Below are 13440 nucleotides of genomic sequence, written 5' to 3' on the forward strand. Positions count from 1 at the left end.
GTCACGAACAAAGGAGATTTCTGAGGACCTCAGAAAAAGAGATGTTGATGCTCATCAGGCTGGAAAAGGTTGCAAAACCATCTCCAAAGAGTTTGGACTCCACTAATCCACAGTCAGACAGATTGTGTACAAATGGAGGAAATTCAAGGACATTGTTACCCTCCCCAGGAGTGGTCAACCAACAAAGATCACTCCAAGAGAAAAGTGTGTAATAGTTGGCGAGGTCACAAAGGACCCCAGGGTAACTTCTAAGCAACTGAAGGCCTCTCTCACATTGGCTAATGTTCATGCACTGAAGAACAATGGTGTGCATGGCAGGAATGCAAGGAGAAAGCCACTCTTCTCCAAAAAAAACATTGCTGCTCGTCTGCAGTTTGCTAAAGATCACGTGGACAACCCAGAAGGCTATTGGAAGAATGTTTTGTGGACGGATGAGACTAAAATAGAACTTTTAGGCTTAAATGAAAAGCGTTATGTTTGGAGAAAGGAAAACACTGCATTCCAGCATAAGAACCTTATCCCATCTATGAAACATGGTGGTGGTAGTATCATGGTTTGGGCCTGTTTTGCTACATCTGGGCCAGGACGGCTTGCCTTCATTGATGGAACAATGAATTCTGAATTATATCAGAGAATTCTAAAGGAAAATGTCAGGACATCTGTCCATGAACTGAATCTCAAGAGAAGGTGGGTCATGCAGCAAGACAACGACCCTAAGCACACAAGTCGTTCTACCAAAGAATGGTTAAAGAAGAACAAAGTTAATGTTTTGGAATGGCCAAGTCAAAGTCCTGACCTTAATCTAATCGAAATGTTGTGGAAGGACCTGAAGTGAGCAGTTAATGTGAGGAAACGCACCAACATCCCAGAGTTGAAGCTGTTATGTACAAAGGAATGGGCTAAAATTCCTCCAAGCCGGTGTGTGCAGGACTGATCAACAGTTACCGAAAACATTTAGTTGCAGTTATTGCTGCAAAGGGGGTCACACCAGATACTGAAAGCAAAGGTTCACATACTTTTGCCACTCACAAATATGTAATATTCGATCATTTTCCTTAATAAATAAATGACCAAGTATAATATTTTTTCATTTGTTTAACTGGTTTCTCTTTATCTACTTTTAGGATTTGAGCGAAAATCTGATGATGTTTTAGGTCATATTTATGCAGAAATATAGAAACTTCTAAAGGGTGCACAAACTTTCAAGCACAACTGTATATTGTTGGTTTAGTAATGGCTCTTTAATGAACCTCTTTCACAGGAAGCATGAATACAAAGGCACATATCATTTAAAATAATATCTATGCATGCACCTTTTCAATATATGTTAGCTTTTGCTTTGCTTTACCAAATCTGTCCGCTTAATCTTATACAGTAGGTGGAACAAATATGCCTTGGCACTATGAAAATGTTGCATCTAGAATTGGGAAGAAGCAAGGTAACAACCAATGTACCACATAAATGAACAAAAAACATGCACAAAGACATTCTCCAAATATTAAAAGAAGAAAAATAGGATGTCTTAAAAGGCTTTGTTAATATGATACAAGACACCAGTTCCTTAAAATTTCTGTCATATAATTTAAAACATAAATCAAAGTATACAACTGATTGTTATGAAGCATTGAATTTACTTACCATGTATGTTCATTATATCCTTACTCTCCAAGTTCAAAATTTCAGGAATACAGTATTTAATTAACAAGTCTTTATCTTTTTCAGGTAACACAGATGAAAGTCCTTGAATGGTGCACAGAGTCTCTGCTGTGACTGGGAAATACCTATTAACAAACATGTTAAAAAAGAGATTCTGTTACCACTTGGTCTGCATGGGTTTTGTTCAGATTAATAAAGTTCACGTTCCATATTCAATGCTACACCAATAAGAGACATTACACTAACTCTTTGTGAGTATATGTGTGTGTATGTCCCACAATGCTTTGCCTGCAATTCCTGCCTTCTGTATGATGCTTCTTGAATAAGTTCCGTCTTACTGTAAATGTAAATGGCATTAAACTGCTTTAGGGAACCAAAGTAACTTTAAAGATATCAAGCATGGTAGCATATACCACTGTTGCCTCACAGCTCTAAAGTTTCCAGTGCAAGTATCTACTGATGGTTTGTGTATGTAGAGTTTGCACGTTAATGTGGATTTTCTCCAAGTCACCTGGTTTCTGAAGATGTATAGGTCTGGCTGGCCCTCTTATATACACCGAGTGTGTGAGAAAGTTACCCCCGAGACTGATGAACACTGTGGGGTTTTTTTTTCCCCTAGAGTAGCAGAGATACAGTAAGTTACTGTACACTATCGCCACTTATGCACAAGACATATTTCAAAGTTGTTTGTGTACACTGAAATAAACCTAGAAGTCAATCAAAAGCAAAAATTGTACTTTTATATACCCAAGGGTGTCTTTTCCATGTTGTCTCTTCTCTTTCATTAGTAAAATATGTGATTTACAGAAATACTGTATACGCCGAGGCAAGCAGAAAGTCACAGCTAAGTGAATCTACTTTTTCCAAGATTGCACCTACATTGTGCCACATACAGTGAAAGACTCCTTACCATTGGACAGCGAATGTTCACAGCATTACAGTAATTTATAAATGTCTATGATTGATCATTTGTACTACATGTCACAGTTATACGTAAAGGACACCAAATATATTCTGTGTGTGGCAGTTGATCTTTATCATCACACAAGGCTTGATTCACAGTCTTAATCATAGTTTTGACTCTACTGAACGCAATGCACTTGATGAAGTCTATGCTTAATATATAAGTAATGGAATTGTATTACTTTGAATTGTCGTGGCATGCAGTTTTACAGTTCACACATCATGGGTTCAATTGCCAAACCCAGAAGGACATCAGATGCATGTTGTTCTGATGTTAGTTTTCTGAGCAGTGCTCTTTAAATTTTAACTTAAGAGTACAAGTGAGTATTGTACACATGAGGATTCACCTTTCAACTGAATGTTACTGTATTAATCTGCTCGTATCACTCTGTCACAAACAAATGAGAGAAAAAAAGAAGTCATTTCAGCTAGTGAGTCATTCATGGTATAATTCCCCACACCAATATTTTTATCTTTGCTCTCTAATTGTGCTCACTTCACCCCTCTGAACCCCCCCCCGAAAATATACAATGAACTAAACAGGCTTACAAACACTGGTTTAGGTGTATGTATGGTGTGTGTGACTTGCACTGTCTGCAGCTCTTCCAACAGCAGTTTCCTGCCTTGCAAACAGATTTGCATATTTCAGATGTGAAACACAAGATAAAAGCAGTAAAAACAAAAAATAAATAAATGAATGAAGCAAGCTAACTTTCTGTGAGTCAACTGCAACACAAGGCAGAAGAAGATAGGTGAATTGCAAAACAAAAACCCACATCTATTGAGAGAAAGAAAAAAAAATTGATCACCCAGAAATTGTCTTAAAGATTGGCAAGAAAAATAATTTTAAAAGTAAGGTTTGGATGAGTATGTACAGTATATGCATATAGCTATAAATTGTTTATTTGTTGTTTCAGAATGATATTCAGTAGTATATGTGTGTTCGCGTGTATACTTTTTTCCTAAAAAAATAAAAAGAATACATAACTACAACTGCAATATCTACTTTGAGAAATTATTTAGGTGCAAAAGACTAAATGTTTCCTAAAAGAGGGACACCTTGTGTCAAAGAGTACAACTTTGCAATACTACAGGATATAACATCTAAAGTTGGTACAATGACAGCTGATAGATTGGGCACAAAAGAAATGTCATAAAATATCTTGGTCATGTATTGTAAAATCCAATTTATGGGAGTGAAATCCCTAAAGCACTAAGTTTCTTTGTCTTTTATTTAGTTTATATTGGTGTAAACAAATGTTCTTCATTATATAAAAACTTTGTTTAAAAATGTGTAATTTTGCGGCATTTGCGGCTCCTTTATTATATAAGCAGAATAATAGCTGCTTATTTCTGGGTACATAATTTAGGGACAAAAATCTTGAGCGTAAGGGGTGACATATTCAAATCACAGTGTCCAATAAAGCTGCTTTTTGTACACTTATTTTTTTAATCTCTTGGAAGATTGATAATAAAGAAAAATGGGTCACATGATGCTTTGCACCAGAACAGATAACTAAAGAAAGTAATACACAGACATGATCTAGAACAGCAGGGGCTATGTTGATTATAGGGGACAAAAAGATAAATTCAACAATAAGGAATGAGAATTTATTCAGCAAGAGTTTGAAGTGGTAATTATTTATAAATCAAAGCAATAGAAAATGTTCCCACTAGAACTAACCTATTTCCATTAATATGTCTTTTTTATAAAATCAACTAAAAAAATCTCCCAATTTGAGGTTTAAATTAACTACTTGACTTGATAAACAATATCTTAAAATAATGTCTAATCCTGATGTACTTCTAATTAGAAAACCATATTCTCATAGGACACACACACATTATATTGCCAAATGTGTCCAATGCCAGTATACAAATTTCAATATCGACAATATTTCAATATTGATTAAGTGTGCTTGAATTCTTCTATTTTACATTTGTCATGCAAATATTAAATTACTTACCTTTCAATTGATCCATAAAGTTTATGCATATCATTTCCAGTTACTCCATGGGTTTCTAAATATTTTCCAAAAGTCATGGACCACAATGACCCAAAATTAAGAGACCTATTGAGAAAAATTTAACTTATGACTTCATTTCATGATGCCTAAGAACAACTAAGGAACAAAAATATAGTGTCTGAATTAGTTAGTTGGAGAGCTTAGCTACTGAATTAATAAACTAGGGATGCACCGAATGTTCGGCAACCGAAATTATTCGGCCGAAAATAGCCAAAAAAAGCACTTTCGGTGCTTGGCGAATAAGTAAAAAGGCCGAATAAATTTTGCCGAACAATGATGTTTTTAATGACGCGATCAAATAGTAATCCGCGTAGAGTGAGAGGCGCGCGCTTTATGCAGCAAAAATGTCAGCAGTGTGGAAGCACTTTAAAGCGTCAGAGAAAGAGGCAAAAACGGCCGTTTGCAGACACTGTTCTGCTGAATTGTCCAGAGGGGGTGCATCTGCAAAAACGTACAGCACTTCAAGTTTAATTTATCACTTAAAATCAAGACACCCCGAACATCATGCAGAGTACGAGAAAGACACGGCGGCGGCTACGGCAACAGCAGCAGCGAAAAGGAAAGTAGCTCCTCCCAGTCCTAGGACACCCACTCCATCTGTGGCTGACTTCTAAGAAAAGGCAAAAAAGTTTGCCAATGACAGTGCCAAAGCTAAAGGTATTACTAAAAGGATAATGGAATTCATCGCATTGGATGATCAACCATTCCCTGTTGTAGAGGATGTTGGATTTCGCAGGCTTATAGACCATATTGAGCCCCGTTACACCATGCCTAGTAGACGGCATTTCTCAGACGTGTGCTTACCTGAGATGTATAACATCGTTTCAACTCACGTCCATGAGCTCTTGGCTACAGATATTGTAGCCCTCAGCTTCACGACTGATATTTGGAGCTCGGATGTGAGCCCCACCAGTATGTTGAGTTTAACTGCGCAGTGAATCGACACAGATTTCAAGCTACAAAAGATTGTGCTTCACTCACAAGAGTTTATAGAGTCCCATACAGCTGTAGCCATATCCGAGGCGTTCGCCAACATGCTTGACACTTGGCGTATCGACCAATCTAAAGTGCATGCAGTAGTCAGTGACAACGCAAGAAATATGACTAAAGCCATGGAAGATAGTGATCTGAAAGGCATACGGTGTATGGCACACACAATTCAACAGGCGGTCAACGAGGGATTGTTGAGCCAGCGCAGTATAGCAGATGTGATAGCGATAGGCAGGAAAATTGTTGGCCATTTTAAACATTCACCGCTTGCCTATGCGCGCCTACAATCTATTAAAGAACAGTTCGGAACGCCACAGAAAACGTTTCCAACAAGATGTGAGCACAAGGTGGAACAGTACATATTATATGTTGGAAAGCCTTTTTGCGCAATAGCGAGTCTTGGCTACATACATAGCAGATCATGACCTGCCCGCGACATTCACCGCATACCAGTGGGTGTTAATCGAGAACGTTCTCTCTCTTCTCGCCCCCTTTGAGCAGATAACAAAAGAGATAAGCTCATCTGATGCATCTGTGGCAGACGTCATACCTTTACTTGCAGCACTAAAGCGTCTTTTAAACAAAGAGGCTGAAACAGACCACGGAGTTAAAACAACTAAAAGTGCGCTCTTGGAAGCTGTCAGCACACGACTTAGTCAGGCAGACTCAGAACCCCTGTACTGCATCGCAACTGTGCTTGATCCACGATATAAAGATCATTACTTGGATGTGGGGAAAAAGCTGCGCACACGAGAAATGATCCAGGCCGAGTTGGATTTGGGAAAGCCGCTAGGTGATGGAGATGGTCAGGTGATGCACAGCGCAGGAGATGAAAACAGCGCAGAGAGTAAACGGGCTCGTACTACAGATGAGCGCGCACAGTCTCACTGTCTGACATGTTCGATGAGATCCTCCAAGAGAATAACCCATTTGCAAGACAGAGGACAAGCTCAACCGCTCAACAGTTAGATGGTTATCTCTCAGAAGTCCCCATCCCCAGGAGCAATAACCCTCTCGAATTTTGGAGGACCAATCAAGGCGCTTTCCGACCTGGCAGATGGCACGCAGGTAGGCTACTTCTATGGGAAATTAATTTAAGATTTTATTTATATTTTGGATTATGGTAACACTTTATAAGTAGTTTCTATTTTTAACATTAACTAACAATGAAAAACCCTTATTAAAAGCATTTATTAATCTTAATGTTAACATTTACTAATACAGTATTAAAACTAAGTATCACATTTTAATTTTTGAATTAAAAGTATCAAAAGTGGTAGGCCTATTTGTTAAAATTGTTAATGCACTTATACTAACATGAACTAAATATTTTTTATTATCTTACATTAACGAAGATTAATAAATACCATAACAAATGTATTGCTCATTGTTAGTTAATGCAATAATGTTAACAAAAGGAAACATTGTAAAGTGTTACTACCTATATTTTATATTATGTATTTTGTGAAAATTTAACTATTTTCAGTGTAGTAAAATAGTAGGCCTACACTGGGTTTCAACCATTTCATTATCTTGAAGACATTGTTCGTTTTGAAATGAGCAACTGTCAGAAAACTGCAATAAAATTTCAACTATTCTGCAGGTACTTGTCTGCTCCATGCACAAGCACCGACAGCGAGAGACTGTTTAGTGCTGCATCTCATGTCATCGATGAGAAGAGGAACCAACTTTCATGTGAGAAAGCAGAGAAGCTACTTTTCATAAAGAAGAACCTGCCACTTTTCCTGAAGAAGTAGGCTAAGTAGGCTTATGTCTAGGACAGTTATTCATTTGTTGTGGGTTCATCCACATTTTTGCACTATTCAATGTACATTTGTTGTTGTAGACATACAGAGTTACATTCTTTCAGCAGTCAGTTATAGGCCTAACATAGGCTATTCAAGAAGGGGGGCTTCAAAGATGGCCAAATAAAAATATTTTTTATTTTACTAATTTATTTATTTTAAGTTATATTGTGCTTTGTTTGTATAATATCTGCTGGAATGTTAAAAAATGTTCAGTGTTAAATAAATATTTTGAAATTGTATTTTTGTTATTTGATTTATTTCTCTGAAAAGCAACACAAAATAGTAAAAAGCAAATTTTTACTATTTAATTATTGTAATGGTGAAAAAATTGGCAAAATAAATGGAAAAAAATGTGAAACACGCGTTCGGTATTCGGCCTTCGGCCAAGCATTTCATTATTATTCGGCTTCGGCCAAGAATTTCATTTCGGTGCATCCCTATAATAAACCAAAAGACTATGACACACTAAAGAGTCCTCTCATTTTGTCAAACTTCTTCTTGTCTTTAAAAACATTTTTCTATAGATTCTAAAAAACAAGAAATAATTACCTGAAATAGAGAATATCTAGAATAGGAAACAATTTGATCGCTTCTTTGATTATCCTGTCATATGTGATTTTCATTTCTTTCAGCATACTACAATATTCTGAGATTGCAGACGGCAGGACTTCAAGCTCGTCACACCACTGCAGTGAATAAAGCATTTCTGCAACTAAACATATCACAGCACAAGAGGAAATTTCACATTAGGCTTGTAAACATTTCAGAGGCAACTTTTTTTTTTTTTTAATAGCCGTTTCATACAAATTGCACACAACATAAAATTCTCAAAAATGATGGGCTTTAATTTAATATAATTCAATACATTTCAGACACTTAACAGTTTTATATATTATGATGAAGTCTCTACTGAATAGTTTAATCCATATTTTTATATGCAGTGCTAGTGTGGCATTGCCATTTCCATAGAATAAATCTTTTCATTAAATTTGAAAGACTACCATAAATGATTAAATGAAAAGAACACCTTCAACATTTGAGACTATCAAGAATTGATGAGTTGTATATATAATATACTAGAGCATTCTACAAAGTTTATAGCCCTTGTTTCATATTCTACTTGTATCAACAACTGCTCACAGACAACTATGATATTCAGAGATGCATTTGTAAGCAGCATGTTAACCTATTTGATTCTGACAAATGAAATCTAAACAGAAACATGTATTATTGCATACAATTCCACCATACTCATAATTAAATAAGTGTTTAAATGTACATAACTGATAAATAAGACAATAGTATTAGACAAAATATTTAACTGCATAGATAACAATTAAGAGAAATATTTATATTTCATATAATTTATGATTGAATATTCCATTTATACTTGCATTCTTTTAAAAAAGTTATTTTATGGTACAACATATGCAAAAAATATAGTTCCTTAAAACTTAAAGACGGACAAACATTTCCCAAGGGAACCTTACCTGTATTTCCAGCTTTAACAAAATCTAATTTATCTTTGTCAATTAAGTCTTCAGAATCCAAAATGGTCAAAAGTGTGTGAGTTAACAATGCAGTATAACACAGGTGTGTAGGAATGCTGATCGAAGAGTGAAGTTTGCATTGGTCCAAAGAATGATATTTGCAACTTATATAAAGCCAACCATTTGTCAAAGGTTTCCTAAGCCACTGTCAAGATACCAAAAAGTAAAAAAAAAATGTTAAAATGTAAAACTACTGTAAAAAGCAGTAGTAGCAATACAAAATATGAAATAAAAAGGAAAGAAAAGTTTAAATAAGTAAATTAAATTCTTAGATGTGCTTTTATAACAGCAATACTCTAGATCATCTATCCTTTACATAGAAAGTAGCCAGCTTTTATATGGTGAAAGACTTTCTTCTTATTAATTGAAAATGGTACCATGTGAAGTAGCAGCTACTGTATATGGCTATATTTTGTTAATGGTAAAAATTATCAAAAAAGCAAGAGAGAATGTCTGATATAACCTGTGATAAATGGACAGTAATGCGCTCAAGATAGGTTATCAATCCAGAACGTGGCAGAAAATACAGTATTAACAATATTTCCAATACCAAAACACTGGGTACAAAAAAATGTGGGATCAATTTTAAAAGTAAGTGAGGTCACTGAAATATGTATACTTATAAAATCTGTTAATGTTAACTTTATAATATTACATATTTAAACTTCACAGTGAAATTCAAAAGAATAAAATGTGTCATATTGTCTTAGTAAGATGTAAGCTACCTAGTGTAGGGCTATGTATATCATGTCAAAATATTAAAGTGAAACAGATGTATCTTCAGAAATGTATGGCTAAACAATCTAAAACATGTATGCAACTTTAGGGTTATTTTAGGCTTCAGAGAAAAAAAGTTCAATTAAGTTATCCAACGTTCTTTTAGGAAAATCAATGCTCATTTTGCCTTGAAAATTTAACCTTATGCTTAAAAAAAGTATGGTGGCAGTGTTGCTTTTTTCATAAGGTTTTTTTTTTTTTAACTTTAGTTTTTTTTAATTAATAAGAGCTTAAAACAGTTTCACACTTTTTAGTTTTTTTTAAAAAAAAGAGTTTAACACATTTTCAATGTTTAGGAATTTCTAACAAAAGCAAACACTTTTTAGAATCACCAATATGTAAATGATGGTAATGTGTTCTGTTGTTGCCAGATTTTTTTATATATTTATAAACATACACAGTGTCTCCAGAAAGTATTCGGACCTCTTCACATTTTACACATTTTATTATGTTTCAGCATTACATTTGTCATTTAAATAATTTTTTCACTTAATACAAAGCAAAAACAGGTTTTTGGAAATTTTTGCAAATTTATTAAAAATACAAAAACTACAATATCAAGAAAAATGCTCTAATGAGCACCAAGATGGAAAGACATGCACACCAAATAAGAGTTAAGCCTGATAGCAACCTCCACTGCAGCACTCCACTAATCTGGGCTTTATGGCAGATTGGCCAGACAATACTTCAAAGCCCAACAGAGTCTGAAGGAAATGCAACTAAAGGACTCTCAGAGTTGGAGAAACAATATTCTCTGGTCTGATGAAACCAATGTTTAACTGATTGGCTTCAATTCTAAACATCATGTGTGTAGGAAATAAAGCACTGCTCATAACCTACGCAATAATATTCCAACTGTGAAGTTTGTTGGTGGCAGCATCATGCTATGGAGGTACTTTTTCAGAAGCAGGGACTGAAAGACTAGTCAGAGAGAAAGCTGAAGAGAGCTAATACAGAAATATTCTTAATGAAACCTCCCCCGGATGACTTTGGGCTTCAAACTGGGCCAAAGTTTCATCTTCAAATATGACAATAACCCTAAGCAAAGGTAACACAAGAGTGGCTAAGGGTAAACTCTTTGAACGTTCTTGAGTGGCCTAACCAGAGCCCAGACTTACAACCAATCGAATAACTCTGTAGAGGCCTGCAAATAGCTGTCCACTAATGGCCTCTATTCAACCAAGCAAAGTTTCAGAGGATCTGCAGAGATAAATCATGTGAGAATTTTGTAACTTCATATCCAGTTAGACTCCAGAGATAATCACTGTAAAATGTACTTCAACTAAATACTTAGTAAAATGTCTGAATACTTGTGGTTTTTATTTTTAAAAAATGTGCAAGAACTCCTAAAATCCTGTTTTCACTTAATCATTCTTAGCTATTGAGTTATGACTGATGAGGGAAAAAATTACTTTGGCCATCTTACATGCTTCTGCCTCTGCAAGTATTCCCAGACTGGCAAGATGATGATGAGAAAAACATCTGTTGCAGGATTCCCTGCTACTTTATGCTGCAGATCACTTTTTATGATTTCAGATTTGTGTTTGAAGTCATTGTCAAATTAAGGAATGAAGTAAGGACTTGTGCAGAGGAGAGTAACCACGTGCATCTCAGGACTTAACACTAGAATTACCAAAGCCTACGAAAAAAACTCGTAACCCGGCCCATCTTAAATCCTTTCGCACCACTCCATCAACGTCTTTTGTCTTGTAAATGTGTCGATCAGCCTGCTATACCATCCCCCCCACTGCCGCAGAAAGGGCAAGAAGTTCTCTCAGCTCAAGCCTTGATAATCGGGAAGTGCTAGAGTTTTACAGGGGAAATAATAGATTGTTATTTGGAACACATGCATTTCATGTGTGTTCCGTGTCTATGTCCATGTGTTTATGTAAACACATCTTTAAAACAGAAACATTTTTCCTGTTTTAGTAATAAATGACAAAAAGTCAAGATCAACTGTATAATGTGTGAAGGATTATAGTGTGTGAAGGATGTTTTTCTTCCTAAGATAAATCTCAGCTTCTCACATTGTTTTCATGTACAAGCATGTTATAAAATGAGTGCAAGCTAAATTACACAACAGCTTATAAACTCAGAAACTATTTGTGAAGTATGTAGTTATAAGTTCAAAAGTCAAAGAAAGCCGTTTTCTCCCTTTTTGTGTTTTTATGTTTATGTTCATTATGACATAACTCTAAAAAGATATTTTTCTGTAAAAATTTTTATTATTGTATAAAACACACTATATTAAAATTAAACTAAGTGTCATTGTATTGCATTGTTGGGACAAAAATCTCCCAGAGCTAACAGTTATGAAACCGTGAATAAAAAAATGAAAGGAAAAATTTTTTGTTACAAATATTCCAAGACACAACCTCCAAAGAAAGCTGTTCTCTGATCATTTGCCACTGAGAATCATCAGGTGTTACATCATCCAGAAACATTTGTAATAACAAAGTGCTAGAGGGATTAATCTTGATAACATTTTCCACCAAGCAGCACACGGCTGAAACAAGGACCTGCAGGCTAAAAACACAAAAGAGTAAAACACTTGATCAGAAGACATTGTAATGAAGATTTAATAAATAGATAAATAAACAAACATATGAAATACTTTTTTCATACTGATAAACAAACCATGCACCACAAAAAGACTGGAACCCAGTCCAAGAATAGACGCCGACCCCGTGACCTTAAACTGGATTAACAGGTTTGATAATGGGTTGACAGACAAACTAAACTAACAAAATAATGAATTTTGCCACAACTCAATTTTCACTGTAACCAAAAGTAAGCAATTACCAAGCAACCCACAGCTTACTATAAGTTATAACCTGATCATTAATCAAGGTTTAGAACAGATACCTGTATGTGAAGTCAATCTGTAAATTATCTAGTTGCCTACCTGTTTTGTAAAGCAAAAAATGAAAGTTTAGCTAAAGGCTGAGAGGAAAAATGCATCCTTCAAACAAATGAAAAAGAAAGTCAAAAACTACACAAAAAGTAACTCAAAATTATTCTTTCCAAAATGTACCCATGCAGTATACAATAGTTAAATGGGAGGGGATTGGAAGCTATTTAACAATGGTGGGGAATCTACACAATCTTCATTCTCTCTGCAATCTCACCAGTTTATGGTGACTGCCCAAAAACTTATTATGAAAATGAAAGTGGTTTTAGATATCTCATAGTGACTTTCTTCTTCCTAACATAAAGGCATTTTATTGATAAAAACACAGTATATGGGATTATTTTAAGCAAAACTTGAAGGAATCAGCCTAGACAGGCAATCACAGCTTAAGAAGATAAAGCCTACAATAACTAAAGCTAAAAGTACCACCTGATACAAATCTTGCCATGTGACCATGATTTAAATCATTTGGTTTGTATGCCTTCATATTTAACATTCATGCCTTTGTTTTATCTGCAAATAAATATTAATAATGATTGAAATATTGTCTTGATAGTACCTCGCTGAAGTTGTCTTGTTGTTATGCAGACATTTAGCAATGATTAATGAGGGTAATATAAAGCTGTGTTTGTCCCGATGAAGTTCTTTCAGAAGAAGTGATCTGAGAGTCTATTGTAAACCTGGCAAAGGAAGGCTTTCAAGCAAATCCTTTGTGCAACCCTTTCAAATGTTGCTATTAGGGTAAGAATAATTTAGCA

At 35.2% G+C, this 13440-nt stretch overlaps 1 protein-coding gene across 1 annotated transcript in view; it reads right to left on the bottom strand.

Annotated features, from left to right (window-relative positions):
* ltn1 (listerin E3 ubiquitin protein ligase 1) overlaps nt 1-13440 on the bottom strand; it is a 223897-nt gene that overhangs the window by 102644 nt on the left and 107813 nt on the right. Inside the window, exons 15-19 of the mRNA XM_039744932.1 lie at nt 12147-12297; nt 8935-9139; nt 7994-8156; nt 4587-4691; nt 1639-1781 (exon numbers count right to left, since the gene is read on the bottom strand). Coding sequence (XP_039600866.1) covers nt 1639-1781; nt 4587-4691; nt 7994-8156; nt 8935-9139; nt 12147-12297 — 767 coding nt within the window. The remainder of the gene's footprint in view (nt 1-1638; nt 1782-4586; nt 4692-7993; nt 8157-8934; nt 9140-12146; nt 12298-13440) is intronic.

Source organism: Polypterus senegalus, chromosome 2, assembly GCF_016835505.1.
Source record: "Polypterus senegalus isolate Bchr_013 chromosome 2, ASM1683550v1, whole genome shotgun sequence".
NCBI lineage: Eukaryota > Metazoa > Chordata > Cladistia > Polypteriformes > Polypteridae > Polypterus > Polypterus senegalus.